At 41.9% G+C, this 16,168-nt stretch overlaps 1 protein-coding gene across 1 annotated transcript in view; it reads right to left on the bottom strand.

Annotated features, from left to right (window-relative positions):
- URB1 (URB1 ribosome biogenesis homolog) overlaps nucleotides 1-16,084 on the bottom strand; it is a 58,195-nt gene extending 42,111 nt beyond the window's left edge. The window contains exons 1-9 of the mRNA XM_069785246.1: nucleotides 15,923-16,084; nucleotides 15,411-15,550; nucleotides 13,905-14,056; nucleotides 11,698-11,830; nucleotides 9,138-9,234; nucleotides 7,583-7,668; nucleotides 5,471-5,596; nucleotides 3,587-3,717; nucleotides 2,238-2,433 (exon numbers count right to left, since the gene is read on the bottom strand). Of these exons, the coding sequence (XP_069641347.1) occupies nucleotides 2,238-2,433; nucleotides 3,587-3,717; nucleotides 5,471-5,596; nucleotides 7,583-7,668; nucleotides 9,138-9,234; nucleotides 11,698-11,830; nucleotides 13,905-14,056; nucleotides 15,411-15,550; nucleotides 15,923-16,052 (1,191 nt within the window). The 5' untranslated portion in view covers nucleotides 16,053-16,084. The remainder of the gene's footprint in view (nucleotides 1-2,237; nucleotides 2,434-3,586; nucleotides 3,718-5,470; nucleotides 5,597-7,582; nucleotides 7,669-9,137; nucleotides 9,235-11,697; nucleotides 11,831-13,904; nucleotides 14,057-15,410; nucleotides 15,551-15,922) is intronic.
- Between the last annotated feature and the right edge of the window lie 84 nt (nucleotides 16,085-16,168).

The raw sequence follows: 16,168 nt of genomic DNA, 5'->3' as shown, positions 1-16,168 counted from the left end.
CACCCCTTTTCAACAAACAGACTAAAGATCCTGCTTGCCCATCTTAAGCTAAACAAAGAGGCAGAGAAACACTCAGAAAGGACAAAAGGTTTTTCTAGCTGAGCTTCAATGTTGCTGCATCTCAAAAAAAGTATCATCAGCATGGTGTTTCTCATTGCTTCTTATGCCAATTCCTTCCTTCCCAGTTTAGTTAAATGTTTATACAGCCTCCTGCTCTAAGCATGGCTTTTTACCAAATGACCTTCCAACTCACTCTATGTCTACACTTTTTAAAGCAGCTGTGGCTCTGAGCCATGGGTCATTTTCCTCAGCACCCAGAGAAAACAGGATGCCATTTTCCCCCCTCCACTTACCATCTTCAACATTTAACAGCATCCTGCTGCTTCTTTCCTAACATACCTACAGGAATTGATGGTGTTATTTCAGAACCATTAAGTCCTTCCTGTTTATCTCACTTAAACCTCAGTCACTTAACTTCCCCACTGCTGGACTGGTTGGTTTTTAAAATCATTATTATGAAATATTATGCCTGCCTGCTTTTTCGTGGTTTTAATGAACTCTAAAGCACTGTTGTATTGGTTTTATGTGGCGAGGTTTTGGTAGCGGGGGGGGTTACAGGGGTGGCTCCTCTAAGAAGCTGCTGGAAGCTTCCCCTGTGTTCGAGAGAGAGCGAGCCTATACCAGCTGGCTCTAAGATGGACCTGCCGCTGGCCAAGGCCGAGCCAATCAGTGATAGTGGTAACGCCTCCGTGATAACATTTTTAAGAAGGAAAAAAAAAGTTGGGACGCGGAAAACAGCCACCGGAGAGAGGAGTGAGAACATGTAAGAGAAACAAGCCTGCGGACACCAAGGTCAGTGCAGAAGGAGGGGGAGGAGATGCTCCAGGCGCCGGAGCGAAGATTCCCCTGCAGCCCGTGGTGAAGACCCTGGTGAGGCAGGCTGTCCCCCTGCAGTCCAGGGAGGTCCATGGTGGGGCAGATATCCACCTGCAGCCCGTGGAGGACCCCACGCCGGAGCAGGTGGGTTCCTGAAGGAGGCTGTGACCCCGTGGGAACCCTGCGCTGGAGCAGGTTCCTGGCAGGACCTGCGGATCTGTGGAGAGAGGAGCCCACGGAGCAGGTTTTCTGGCAGGACTTGTGACCCCGTGGGGGACCCACGCTGGAGCAGTCTGTGCCTGAAGGACTGCACACCGTGGAAAGGACCCATGCTGGAGCAGTTCGTGAAGAACTGCAGCCCGTGGGAATGGCCCACGTTGGAGAAAGTTCGTGGAGGACTGTCTCCCGTGGGTGGGACCCCACGTTGGAGCAGGGGAAGAGTGTGATGAGCCCTCGCCCTGAGGAGGTGAAGCGGCAGAAAATAACATGTGATGACCGTAAACCCCATCCCTGTCCCCCTTGTGCCGCTGGGGGGGCTTGGTGGAGAAATCCGGGAGTGAAGTTGTGCCCGGGAAGAAGGGAGGGGTGGAGGGAAGGTGTTCTGAGATTTCGTTTTATTTCTCATTTACCTTACTCTGGCTGATTTGTAATAAAAAGTGAGCTAATTTTCCCTAAGCTGAGTCTGTTTTGCCCGTGATGGTAATTAGTGAATGATCTCTCCTGTCCTTATCTTGACCCGCAAGCTTTTTGTTATATTTTTCTCTCCCCTGTCCAGCTGAAGATGCGGGAGTGATAGAACGGCTTTGGTGGGCACCTGGCGTCCAGCCAGGGTCAACCCATCACAACTGTGCATTTACAGCTGTGAACACAATACATCTTCAGACAAGTGAGTTTCCTCTGATACAGAACTGCTGCTTCTGAAACAAAATCAAAAAATCCCACTCCATGATCCTCAGCTTATTTCCTCTGAAATCAGCAAAATCTTGTTCCTTGTCATTAGGAAGATCTCGACTAAATTAATGAATTCAGAGTTAGTATATACCTAACATGGCCGCATCACAGGCTGGCTGGGCTCTGTACTGCACAGTACTCAAATTGTAACAAATTTTACATAGGAATGGCATTATATCTTTCTGTAATAACAGCAATCAAAGGCAGGCTTACCAATCTACTACCAAGTTCCTTGGCTTGGTAACTTTTCTGTAGGTCGGGAATGTTTGACTTTACCATCTTTCCTACTATGGTTTTGTGTAATTCTGCACTACTGTTGAACAAAACTACTTCAATTTTTGGAGGAAAAAAAGGAGTATTTGGATTGCATACTTCTGTGGAAAGGTGGTGTGCATCATTCATACTCTTACCTTTTTGAGGAGCTTCATATTGTCCATCCAAGCAGACTTCAGTCTAGGAACAAAGGAATACCGGGTCTCCTTAAAGTATCTGTTCAACAAATCTGGGCATACTTTAAGAATATTCACCATGAGATCAGCAACCATTTCATCTTCTGTTGCAGTTTTTAAACCAAGCAGAAAGCGCAGAAGCACCACATTTCCTCCCCTGTTGAAGACAAAAAAATACTTTAAAAAAGAAATCCTTATTTTGATACTTCACATGTGATGCTAACTCTGCAACTCCTCTAACCGTTGCTGGGGTAAATTCAAGGCAAGACCTCTCACACTGCTGCCATAATTTCTGAATTTATATTCAGAAAAGTAAGAACTGAACTCACTTCCAGGTTTTCCATATGACAAACAGTAATTACTTTTAATTAAAACCAGAAATATGTTCTGGTTTCAGAAATATTCTAACCAAACTTCACAAATCTAAAAATGTAGAATTAAAACTTAAACTTGGAAGCATTTTCTGTGGTCTTTCAGTCCACCCCCACCCCCCCCCTTATTTTTTTAAGTTTTCTTCTGTATGTCCCTAAACAAAGTGAGAATACCACGGATACCAGATGAATACCAGTTAAAATTTTGCTTAAAGCAAGAAACAACCTGCTCTAGCACCATGCAGTATTAGTACCTGCTACTACAATCTAGCACCTTCTTTGCCCAGCTAATGTGATGAAGCATAAACCCAACCAATGAGAACCCCTCTATGGAATTACAAGAGTCTCAGTTTATCAGTCATAATCTTACTGAACACATATTTTTAACTAGTTAGCAAATGGAAACAGGAGGGCAAATAGGTGCTTCCAGACTAGGTGTTGCAGGCCAAATTCTGACACTATTGAAATCAATGTTGGCATTTTGCCAAAATCTGGGATAAACCATGTCTAGTTCTATAAAATGTAAATTAGACTAGGTATTTTACCACCATCTAGTTAACACTGCAGTTTTGATGCTTTATCATCACATAAAAAAAAATAAATCTATGGTCCAAAATCACACCTTGCAACAAGAGACTTTGTATACACAGACATGGCTCAGAGAAACATGACCATTGCCAAAGCCCCTTTGAATAGGGCAGAGCACTCTACTCTAGCATACTGAGGTGTAAGGAGATCCAATAGTTTGATCTTGGGAAGTTAAAAACAAAAACAAGAAAGCCAATGTATTTCTTTTCGTCTGCCATGGATGAAAGAGACATGGAAGCAGAATTCAGTAAAGTTACTTGCAAAGGCCTGGAAGGGCAGACAAGATAACCAGTGAGGTCTCTTGTTCCTAGCACAAAGTTCACATACAGTCTCAGCTGTCCAGTGACTTACTTGCCAGAAGTTCCAAGACTTGGATCATAGAAAGTTATGCCATGTTTCAGAGAGCAGCAGAGGTCCATTAAGAAGTTATGAACAAGTTCCCGTACCATCATCTTTCCCACCTCTTCAGAACCTTGAATCACCTATAAAAATCAAAAAGGAGTAAAAAAAGCATACGATTTTTGGTATCACAGAAGAAAATCTTATATTAATCTCACTCTAAATTTTACAAAGCTCCTTTTACAGGAATGCTAAAAGACAATTTCGCTTTTGTTCAGATTAACAAAATAAGTTTCAGTTTCTGTATTAAATACATTAATTATTACAATACTTTTTGTTTCAAGGAAAGCAAACCTCCCAAATCTAGGTACATACGTACTATTTGCAGGGCATTACTGACTTAGGGCATTGGCTAAGAAGACAGACAGAAAAAGATAGAGGAAAATCAAGCTAAAGAAAAGTAGTGATATAAAACTTACATAAAGTGGGCAAGGCCATCCTAGGACTCTGAAGTCAAGGATCTAATATTTAATCTGATATAACCAACTTTCAGCTATGTAGGCCAGGTTCACTACGAGGAAGTTCAGAAAGACCAAAAAAAAGATAAAAAAAAAAAAAATCACTGAAGCCTTCAGCATAAAGCATGTGAAACAAGCATGTGTATGTTTTTGGGCCAATTTGGCAAAAGATGGAACCACTTTAATACACGGCAAGAAAGATGGATAGCTAACAATGCACTGAATATGCCAACGCTTCAGGGAAAGGTGGGGCATCAATGCAATTACAGTCACCACACAAAATGGAAGAAGTGACCAAACATCCATGTCAAGCAGGAGAAAAAAAAGTAAACCCAGATTCCATTACCCAGCACAACTCAAGATGCCTACGAATGAGAAGTCTCTTGACAATTGCAGTTGGGAAATCACAAACCATATGACTCACAAGGACTGCATGGAATAGTAAGAATTTAAAATTACTCAAAACTGAAATGCATGTTTATGAATAGGGTCATAGATTTGCATAGCTCCAAGCAGACACCTACTAAAAATAGATCTCCTCCAAAAGGTGTTTACAGTATATCAGGATTGGAATGGCATAGGCATAAACATCCAGTAGAGAAAGTATAAGAAGTCAGTTGTTCAGTGTTAGAAGTTTTGAGGAAGAATGGTTGGGCTTCTAAAGATCAAGCGTTAATCAACACAAAGCTGAAAAGTCTGCAGCCAAAACCCCAGTGGAAGCATAGAAGTCTTACTACTGCTTTGCATTGGGCTTACAGCCACGTCTTAGATATTACCACAGTGAAAGAAGGGAAAAAAGAGATTACGTGATCAAAAGTAAAAAAGCAAAATTGTAAACTATTTATGAGGAGATGATGACAAAACATCTGCAGCACTAACATACACCCACCAGCTGCGGCCCTGATCCTTGCCTCATCTATGACTTTAGGAATGTGATTTCATGGACCAATAGAATCAATAACAGCTCAACCCTCAGAAACCCTGCCAACCTCTCAAACAATGTAAGCTGAAAAGGCTGGCAACCATCTTGGGAGTTTAGCTCTCATATCAGATCAGTGTGTAGGACAAGAATGAGGCACGTGGTAAGAACATTGCTCCTGATACATTCTCCTGTAGACACACAAATGTGTCCAGGAAACAGAATACAGTACAGGGAAACAAACCATCCTCCTCAAGCAGTGAGAAGCAGCAGAAAGTCAGGGCTTCTTTTTAAGTAGCCTCAGCAGATCCCTCTTCTTGAGCTCATCAAGGCTAGAGTAACCAAGGCTAGAGTAACTGGAAGCTATTTCAAAACCTGTGGGCTGCAAGCGGTGGGGAGGGTGGGGAGTGGGAAAAGCAGGACAAGGACTAGGAGTTACAAAGAAATAAATTACCAGACCTTTAAATCCCCAGGGCTGACATCAGTAATCCCATTCCACCGGTAAAGTGAAGCAATGTGAATCAACACTTCTGCAGTAAAAAAGCGGACCTTCTGGGTTTTGGTGATATTTTTATTTTGAACCACCTGAAAACAATGAGGAAAAAAAAAATCAAAGAAACAACTTTTCTATTTATTGCAAGTTATCACAAAATAATGGCAAATTAGCAACACAGTTCATTCTTCTAGTACACACAGAGCTCGCTCTACTCACTACAGCAGATAAAAGGTTCTGCCTGTCCTGTTAACACTTCTTTCACATGCTCCTGATCCCATCTTGACATGGTTGAAGCCATAGGGCTCTACACCAACTTCTGCAAACACTGCACATGCTGGACAGGACAGACTTTCAAGTTCAGCTAAAGAGCACAGAACGTATTTAGAGTAGCACAGCCACAGACTTAGGATCATGGAAACCTGCTGGTAGAGACGGTAGAACCTGCTACAAATAAAGTTTGAATAGAAGTGAAAACACAATGGAGGAAGTTCTCAAAAATTCTCCTACTATGTTTTCCTGTCCACATTTTTTTAATTCTCACTCTCTTTGCTAAACTGAAGGAGTCATACAGTGTGTTAGGTTTCATCAGTAACGTAACAGTACATGATGTATGATTCCCACATGGGAAAAGCTTCATTTAGAAAACAAAGTTTCAAGGAGGTTTATTTTACACTTAAATGCTATCTTTCTTTTTCTTCACTTTCCAAGGTTATTGCACCAGAAAAATGAAAGAATATTTTTGGCTTTAAATTGACAGTTGTGAAAAGCCTGAGTCTGAGGCAGGCTCTTATGGTTATACTCTAAATTTTTTCTACTATTTTTAAGTAGAAAAAAACTATTTTTTCTTCATTCTCTCAATTGGTCATAAAACAGCTTGTGCAACATTGCTACAATAATTCAAAACAGAGATTCAAAAATCATAGATACTAGAACTAAAAATATTTTTAAAAACTTTTTTATAGAACTAGAATAAATCTCTCATGCAGGTGCTCTACCCACAGCAGCAACAAGCTGGTGCATCACAGTGAAAGAGGCACAGCCATGCTCAGAAGCTAAGGAACAACAAAGCACAGGAAAGGCAGTCGAGACTAAACCAACTCTCACACCTTTCAGCAATTCCCGCTTTCAAGTTTTCTCTCTCAGCCCTACTATATCACAAGGTTATTTCTGTCTGTTATGAAAGAAACAGAAAAAAAACCACTTCGAAGGGGAGCAGACTTACCTCTCCAACTACTTTCTGGTAGCAGGTGGAATGTACACTTTCTTTTTCACAAAAAATTCTCTGATCTTGGGAAGACAATTTTATAAGACTTCCCTTTTCCTCTACCTCGCCAAGAAATACCTTTGACTGAATTTATCTCCTGCAGCAGAAACCTTGCCATCCTAACAGTAAGCAAGTCCAAAGACCAGCTAACCAGGACCACAGGATGTGGCCTCAACGGAGCCCTGCCAAGACTGGTTGGGGAACAGTACCAGTTCACCGTTGAAGGGTACCACCCTTCAACTACAACCAGATAGCTCCTAGAAACCCATTTCACACCACAGTCCCCATACTAAAAACACACAAAATCCTTTTTCTCCTGGAAAGAAGATTGTACATCATTACCTGGCTCAGAGCTAACAAACCTACTCAAATCAAGCTGACTTCCCCATTTCAGCATGAGACACATTAATTGAAGGACCAATCTTACTGTTACTGGAAGCACAAAAAAGATTCCAGTTCTTGTGACCTTCAGGCTTGGCACTGATGCAATCGCAACCCATGAAACAATCAGAATGTGTTGGACACCGCACACTAGAGATGAGCTGACATTAGCATCCACATACAAGCTATTGCAATGACTTGAAAGTGGGCATTGAAAAAGCATAAGAAGCTTCAGTCCTGAAACACTAATATGGCCAAGCTATTAATCTCCAACAAATATTATCAGTAATGGACACACTGACAAACTTTCAGAAGCAGCACCACAGTGCCAACATCTTAAAGAGTGGTACATTTTATGAGAAATTACTGCAAAACTGTCTCCAGCAGCAAAGAAAATAGAAAACAACACAGTTTCAAGGGTATATCATACCTTAGTTCTCAGTGTGGAAAGTAGAAGATTGACAGTAGAAACTTTGTCTTCCTTTATTTCAGAGCGAAGAATATCTGGAATGAAATCTAAGAAGACATTTCAAATGTTAAGTGAAAATGTGAAAGCTATTTTCATACTAAAATGCTTCAGGGAATTAATACCCATTTCTCTTCAATGTCATATTATTTACCTTACTGTTATATTTAAGGATGAACCAAAAGGCCGCAATCAGAGTTCAGAAGGAGGATGTGTCTGTAACCACAGTGATGAACAAGTAATGCTGCCAAACCTACTCTCATCAAAACTGGCTAATTTGCCAACTTCGTTATTAACACTTATTGCAAGAGCATCTGTCAACTTCAGATATCTTTCCAGCCCCAATGTGCTATGCAGTATTTAAAGTTGAGTAAATGCCTGTCCTTTCCATTGAAGGACTCACAGTTGTTTCACTGAGAGATTCTCAAATGTTTGGAGGTTACATCTTCAACCACATGCAGCATCTTTTGGTTCACCTCTGCATCCCAAACAGAGAGAACTTCAGAACCTTATAAAGAACTTCAGTATCTTACAGGGGAATGAAAGCTAGCTGTGCTGACTGTGTCTATGTGTGCACTGCCACTCCCTGTCCTGAAAGAACTGAACAACTGTGAGCAATTAAAGGAAATCAGCAGCCACCAGGGTAGCGTGAACAATAGAAGTAAATAACTATGGCCTGTTCTCACTCCCTCACCATAGAAGAAATTAATTGCTGTCAGCAAATTACTACTTTTTTTTTTTTAGAGTATTTCTAGATCTCCTCTGAATTCTTTCGTAACTTTACCAAGGGTCATAATTCACAACTTGAGAAACATTAGCAGTAGATTTCGAATCACTAAAGTCAACAGAAGTTTCACATCAACTTCAGCATGTAAGGGATCAAGTATTAACTAAGTGTATGTAAGATTCAACTTTCTGGATCCTCTTCTTCCATCAGGTCAGTTTGACCCCATTCCCTAAGAGACATGGGTGTAACATACTCCTCGACTGCACTCCCATGTAATGCCTCCATAAAGGATGCAAAGGACATTACACTGGTCTCCTGAATCATTGACAAAAAGCAGTCTGATGGAGTACACAACTGTTGTCCTACATGAGGATAGAAAGGAAACTGAAGTACACACAGTCTTTAACACTTTAAAAAAAAATCTTAATGCAACATATCCACTGTTACTGCGTTATGAGCAAGGCTGGAGGCCATGAAGTTGTTTTCTGCTTACTGACTCTATGACCTCAAAGTTATATTACATTTACCTTTTTTTACATCTGTGTCATCAAGGGCTTTCTATTTCTGCAAAGTTTTTGCAGACAGCAAATATTATTCTCAAGCAGAAGAGGCACTCACTAGAATACTGAAGTAGTTTAAAGCTTTTCAGGTAATACGATTAAAAATATGTATTTTGTGCCTTATTAGTGCTGTTTAACTGGTTCACATTTTGAATTAGCTCATATTTATTATCACCTATAAAAGACTCTGCCTTAAAAAAAAAAAAATAAAATACAAGCAATTGTGAAGTACCTTTTAATTCCAGCACCCGTGTCAAGATTGCATTGTCACCAGCAATTAAAAAGGAGAGAGCAAACTGAATATAGGCCATACGGACATCAGGTCTCCCCTAAAAAAGATAAAAGGCACTGTTAGCATACAGATTGTACACAACTGCAAAATTAATACCGCAACAATTGATTACCCTTGTAAGTACTATAAAGAGGTAAATTAAACAACTTCTATAAACATGTTGCACATAGCCATACACATACATTTACATACAACATATCCACAGTATATTAATTTGAAAAACTTCTTGTGTTAAGCAGATCCCAGTCTGTTAAAGTTAACATCGAAAAGGGAGGTGTCCTAGTTCACATATTTTTCAATTCTCAGTATACAAAATACGCCATAAATTTAAAAAAAAAAAAAAAAGAAAATGTTAACAGTAGTTTTATGCCAAACCCTGCACAAACATCACTGAACATCCTCACTTCTGCACCACTTCGTATACTGGTCAATTCACAAAAATACTCAAGAATGGTAATGGCAGTAGTGCTGCACAATTTCTTACTATACAGGCTTCCAGAGCAGCACCAGTCTTGGGGACTCTTGCTGCTCATTGCCATCTTTGAGCTGCAGGGCATTACAGACATGTCTCAGCTATCACAGCTGCTCATGGAGCCACCCGGGTCATGTGACTTAGGCTAAAAAACAAAAAGCCTTTAAAAAAGGGGCTAGTATGTTATAAAACTACAAATTCAGGCACAGTGGAAGTAGTGAAAGCTTTGCCTGGAAAAGGATCATAGGATATGAATACAGAATCATAGAATGGTTTGGGTTGGAAGGGATGTTAAAGATCATCTACTTCAACCCCCCCTGCCATGGGCAGGGACACCTTCCACAAGACCAGGTTGCTGAAAGCCTCATCCAACCTGGCCTTGAATGCTTCTAAGCAGGGGGGCATCCACAACTTCTTCTCTGGGCAACCTGTTCCAGTGTCTCACCACCTTCACAGTAAAGAATTTCTTCCTAATATCGAATCTAAATCTACCCTCTTTCAGTTTAAAACCACTACCCCTCATCCTATTACTACATTCCCTAGTAAAGTCCCTCTGCGATTTATAATTTTTTGAAACTTACTGTGCAAAATTAAGTTGCATGTAAAAATGCCTGAAAGAAGATACCAAGTAGGCTAAATATAAGGCAGAAGTGACTCATGAAAGTGTTGAAAGAAGAAATAAAGAGAAAAAAATGAGATTTTGCTGTAAGCTTTGGGCCTGATATTTTCGTATTAAAAAATCACCTCTGATAGCCAGTTGTGACATAATAACTTCACTGATAACTGAGCAACAGTAAGACCTTCAATCCGTTTTTGGAAACCTTCTTCCTTGTACCTTACTTGCAAATCTAATAAGCTTGTGGTGAAAAGACTACATTCAAGCATTTAAATTTAAGAGGTGCAGGTACTCCTAAAGAAAACTTCTGCAGCAAGGTCAAAACCCATGAAATTTGACATTCCTGAAATTGTAAAAGGTGGATTCAGGGAAAAAGGTGTGTGTTTCGTTTTTTGCCTTCTACTTGATTGCTTTAAACAGCCTCATTTGTCACCACAGGTGGCACAAACCCAACACAAATGTACACATTCATTCTGCAAGTCATCTTTAAAAACTAGAAACAATGTCTCAGCATTGAAAATAATACTGGATTTATTATACACTTCTATTTGGAATGACATATAAATATTCTTGTTCTAAAACCCTGGTTAAGGTCAACCCTGATTATTTTTAGCAAACAGAGAGGAAACAAGAAATAAAGTTCCTTTTGGAAAAACAGGAGTGACTTTTTCTACTTACTCGCATATCGTCTTTAAGGATTTCCACTAAGAGGTTGTTTAAAACTCTTGGTTATATTTTCAAATGCAATTACTTTGACTGTACTAGTACTGGGCAAAATCCTCTGTCCATTAAAAATGCAGAAGCTCCAACCTCCATTTATTTCAGTGGGACCAAACTGCAATCCTTGCATTGGAAAAAAGACTGAGCTCTTCCCAAACACATCACTGTATAGTCTTCAGAAGTTTACCATCACTTTCACTCCATTTTAGACATTAAAAGGGTAGCCCATAGGAAAAAAAAAACATTTATATTTCACCACAGCTTATTAGAAACAGACAAGGCACTTCAATGTTTTGCAGTAAATTCTACAAAGCAGTGTAAAAACAAGGTTATCCTGAGGAGCTCTGCACCCTGACAAGACGAGAAAGACCAGCACAGGATGGAAAACAAAGCAAGCTATACCTCAAGGGTACAGGCCAGCTCTCCTACTATTGCAGATACTCAGAAACATTCCCTGGAGATTTCCTATGTAAGTAGCTGGGAAGCTCTTGCCCCATAGATCAGTTCTGCTGCCAGTTAGAAACAATCAAGAAGCATTTCAGCCTGACATAGGACAGCAAGGAAGAGGTAAAGTCTTGCAGACAAAAATACAGCAAAGAGACATTAGCAACAGCTTAGTTCTAAATACTTGGCAGAAGAAAACTGATGGAGCCATGGTGTAGCATTTCATGGCACACAGCAGCTTAATTTACCTTCTTGCATCTTTTTTTCAATAATCCAGGCAGAAACTTATTATTGAAATCAAAATGGCTATACACATCCCTTGCTGAATCTGGCCCCTGAGCCACCATTGCTGATAACAGGGTAAGGCACACTCGGCTCATCCTAAAACAAAATGCAGAGGAAAACTTGCAGGTTATTTCCAGGGTGACAGTTATACAAACCACCAAATCAAGAAATTAAAATTTAAAGACCTTTTTCCTGTAAAAGAAATTATCCACTCCGCCTCCAACATCCACCCAAGCCTTCAGGAGTTTCAGGCAGGAAGCAGTTCTGAGTTAGTCCCAACACAAGCAACCAAGACAGCCATTAGGAAAGTATCCCTGGTCATGCAAAGCTCTTGCTGCAGTTGATGGGAGCTTTAGTTGAGTATGTAACCAACCATTTTAATGACAATCACAATACGGATTTAGGCCAAACACGAATGTTATTCTGCTATTCACAAAGAACTTTGGTCATGTATTTCTACAAGCATATTTCTTGGACAGAGCCCCCCAGTCCTGCAAACACTTTTGCACTTTACGGCCACAAGCAGGTCCACAGGAGCTACAGCTGATGCTGAAGTTAAGGACACACACAGTGTAGGCTGAAGTAAGACTGCATTTTTTGTGTTTTAGCTGAATGACAGAGATTTTCTTCAGTTTAAGTATGCTGCATGGTCTTGTCATGAACTAAATCCCAAGATCTACACTCAGTTTTGCTTCTTGCTCACTGACCACTGGGAAAATTTGCCTGAGAAAATAGAAGGGAAGTTAAAACAACCAAAACCATTATTTTAGGCAGTGATAAAGGCAACTGGGAAGAACTGTAGAGGGAAGAAGGGAAAAGGGAATGACTGATTATATTCTTCCCAAAAATTAAGCTGTAATGAGAGGCTGGATATTCACTTTATAAAGGAAGAAAGTGCCAAAATTTAAGAACTCCTAAATTCATAGGAGTTTGCCATTTATTTCAATGGGAACATGACAGGGCCATCAGGTACAAGTCTGCAGACCTCCATCATCTGAATAGCCACTAGGGGCTATTCCCATTAGGGGTTTTGGAATCTGGCCATCATGTTTCATTCATGGACAATCTGCAAGAAGGCCATATGATTAAAGCAGAGATCCCATGTAGACATACCACCATGATAAAAATCCCTTTGCACATCAAAGAGGTAGCACAGAAAAAGCAGAGCATATACCATCAGAATACCATCAGAAATCTGCAGCCTCCTCTACACAGGTTCTAGAAGGATTTCTCCAAAAGCTGTACTCTTTAAATGCTTAATAAGAAATGCAGATCTTGCATAGTTTCGAACTTTGTTTACAATATACCACCTATGCACCTGTATTTGGGATTCTATGTACAGTTAAAATGCTTGTTGCAATAATATAAACTGAGTGGTGCAGGAAGCGTGGTTGTGTCCATGAACTGGAAAGCAGAAAATGATTTTCTAATTCTCTCCTGTCCAAAGACTGAAAGACAAGTCATTGGCCTTGGACAAGCCATCTGCAGTCTCTGTTTTTTATTCTTCCTTCCTCTTCCTCCCAGGTTTGTATTTAAATGTCTCTGGCACTTGGAACTTCTCTCACTCTGTCCACAGAGCATGAGAAGTTGTTGTTTAGACTTGACTAGATAACACGCGAGTGCTTCAATTGGCCTAAAAAGGCCTCAGATTTAAGAGACAGGAAAAGTTACAGAGGAAAAGCCAGTCTGAAAGAAAAAAATATATTATAAACATGGAAATCTGACTACAAAAAATACAGAGAAATAAAACAAGAGCAGCTCTTTTTGCCATCACAAGACAGACTGCTCAGCCTCTGTGAACTACAAGAAAGCCTGTTCCTCCCTGATCCAGACAGTACACTTCACTTCACAAAAGAAGCAGCATTAAAATAACGGGACTCAAGATACTATCCACTTTACCTCTCACTAGGACAGGCACAACCAATGAAAACTACAGCCTTGGCAAAGCATCATATAGCATTACACTGTGTATTATAGCAGAGCGTCCACCTTGCAAAGACTTCTACGTGCAATTATTTTATGAAATGTGGAACAGTATCATTAAATAAAGGTGGATTATTAGCAGTCGGTCAAGCTGAATTTTGCAACGTCTTGTACGCACGCAAAATCCAGACAGCCCCTCAAGAGCAACTGACAAGAGATTCTCCACAACAGCACAGAGGAGACTTACCTGTGATTTTCAGAATACAAAGCAGCATAGACCAATCTCATGTAGGAATGAATCAACTTTTTAACTATGTTCATTCCCACAACAGAAAAATGGGAGAGGTCACTAGCTGTCCTCAGTAAAATGGCTTCTAGAGCTTGAAAGATTAACAGCATCTGTAAGATACAGAAATGTTTTAATATCTGCCAATATCAAGTACGGCTTGAAATTATTAGCTGAGCAAACAGTAACAAACACCATTAAAAAAAGAGTAACCCCACCACAAGAGCAGAGCTTCCACTCATGAAGGTGAAGCTAACTTCTGAATTCTCTCCCAAATTAATGCTTCCTCTTCTAAGGGATTAGTTCTGAGAGTGTGAATTTTCAAGGAAGTCCCTATACAGATACTATATGAAAGACCAGAGAACCACAGGAGGTCAGCTGACTCCTCTTTTTTTCAGTTGCTAAACTCATGAAATTCCATAGTAGGGAGGAACAACCCCTGATGGAAGCCCAAGCCAACATGCTGACTGAAGGCCTGTACAATCCTGGACAAATAAACTGAATGTAAAAAAGGGTCCTTCCTCACCCATGAATTGAGACCTACATGCATATGCATGATTTATCTGCGTATGCACAACAGCCACTTCTGGGGATGCAAAACACCAACTGCAGTGCAAATCTCAGCACAGGCTGATGGATCTTGAAGGCCCTTTTCAAGCTGGAGGCCAAGGCCTAGGGCTAATGAACCAATGCTTTATGAGACAACTGCTAGTAAGTGCACAATGAAACGTGCTGGAGAAAACCATCTGAGCTGCTCCAGTCTTGCAATTAACTCCTTCTAGACAAATCCAGAGTCCACACAGCACTGGGACTGCATTCATTACAAGCATTAGCCTCTATTAGTAAAAGGACCTTGAAGAAAGCATGTCATTGAACACGACACAGGTCATCATTACACTGAGAAAAATGGCAAAGACCAACAAGTGGAGGTTAAACAACAGTATCCAATTTTACATTGTAAGCAGATTTAAGTTAATAACACTGCCCCAGTATTCACAGTGAAAAGAGGTTTTCAATTCTTTAGTTCATTCATCACATTCTGATGAGGAAAAATTGTGTCCAGCCCAGATGGGAAAAATGAGGTCAACTTTACCAGTGGCTTCCTAGAAATACTGATGTATCAGGGAGATGTCTAGTAATCTAAAAGGTACTTTCACTGGACTTTTTTTCTTTTGTTTGCTTAACTGCTTCTGTTGACCTCCTCATTTCATAAATCGTCCTTTGATAACATTTAAAGAACCTTAACAGATTGATTTTGGCAGGACTACTGGTTGTGCCTATCATTAAATCCAGGAACATCTCTGCACTGAAAAGGAGATTTCCCACTCGATCAGTGCTTCTGCCACTGTGTTATCACAGTGCCAAATTATCAGTTATTTACGCCACAAAGAATTTATTCAGCGGTTCCTCTCCCAGCCGCGATGCCTGCTGCCAGTCATTAACCTAGAAAACCCACGGCCAACTTACTTCACTTTCAGGCTTCCTTTCTCCATCCAGAAGTTTGAATATTTCAGCACACTCCATGGAAATTTTTACGTATCCCTCCACGACATCATATACTCCAGGTGATGGCAGCGCCTCAGCAATGGAAACGAAGGTCTCCAGACCTGCAATGCGAGAGTTTCACCCCAGGAGCCAGCGCCTCGCCTGTGACAGGCTACGAGCCGCCCCCAGGGCCGGGACACGCCGGCTCTGCCGCCCGCGCTCTGCGGCGGGCCCACGCCGGACGGGAGCGGCACGTGCCCTCGGTACCGTAACAGCAGTCATCTTCACCGCCAGCCCGGCAACGTCGCTCTGAGGACAGAAGACGTCTGCGGGCTCCGCGGCGAGCCGCTCCAGCCCCCGCTGCGCCGGCGGAGCACGCTTTTTCCTCACGATCGCACCCGCCCCGCCGGGCACCGGCAGGGCCGAGCACCGCCCGGCCCGCCGGCCGCCCCCCGCCCCGCCCCGGCCCGGCCCGGCCCGGCCCGGCCCCTCACCCTTCCCGGCGGTGGCGGGGTCCCGCAGCAGCGCCTTGAAGCGGGCGCCGTTGAACTCCTCCTCCTCGCCACAGGCTCGCTTGGCCGCCGGCGGGCCGGCCGCGGGCACGCCGCGGCGCTTCACCGCCATGGCGCTGCTGCCGCCGCCCCGCGAGGGCCGTCCCGGAAGCGGCCCTGGCGGCGGCGCCGCGCCCCGGCAGGAAGCGGCGGCGGCGGCAACGGCCTCCCCCAGCCGCGGCCCCGCTG

This window comes from Haliaeetus albicilla, chromosome 6 (assembly GCF_947461875.1).
Source record: "Haliaeetus albicilla chromosome 6, bHalAlb1.1, whole genome shotgun sequence".
Classification (NCBI taxonomy): Eukaryota; Metazoa; Chordata; class Aves; order Accipitriformes; family Accipitridae; genus Haliaeetus; species Haliaeetus albicilla.
Note: the sequence above shows the minus strand (reverse complement) of the source record. Positions and strands in the feature narration are given on the sequence as shown.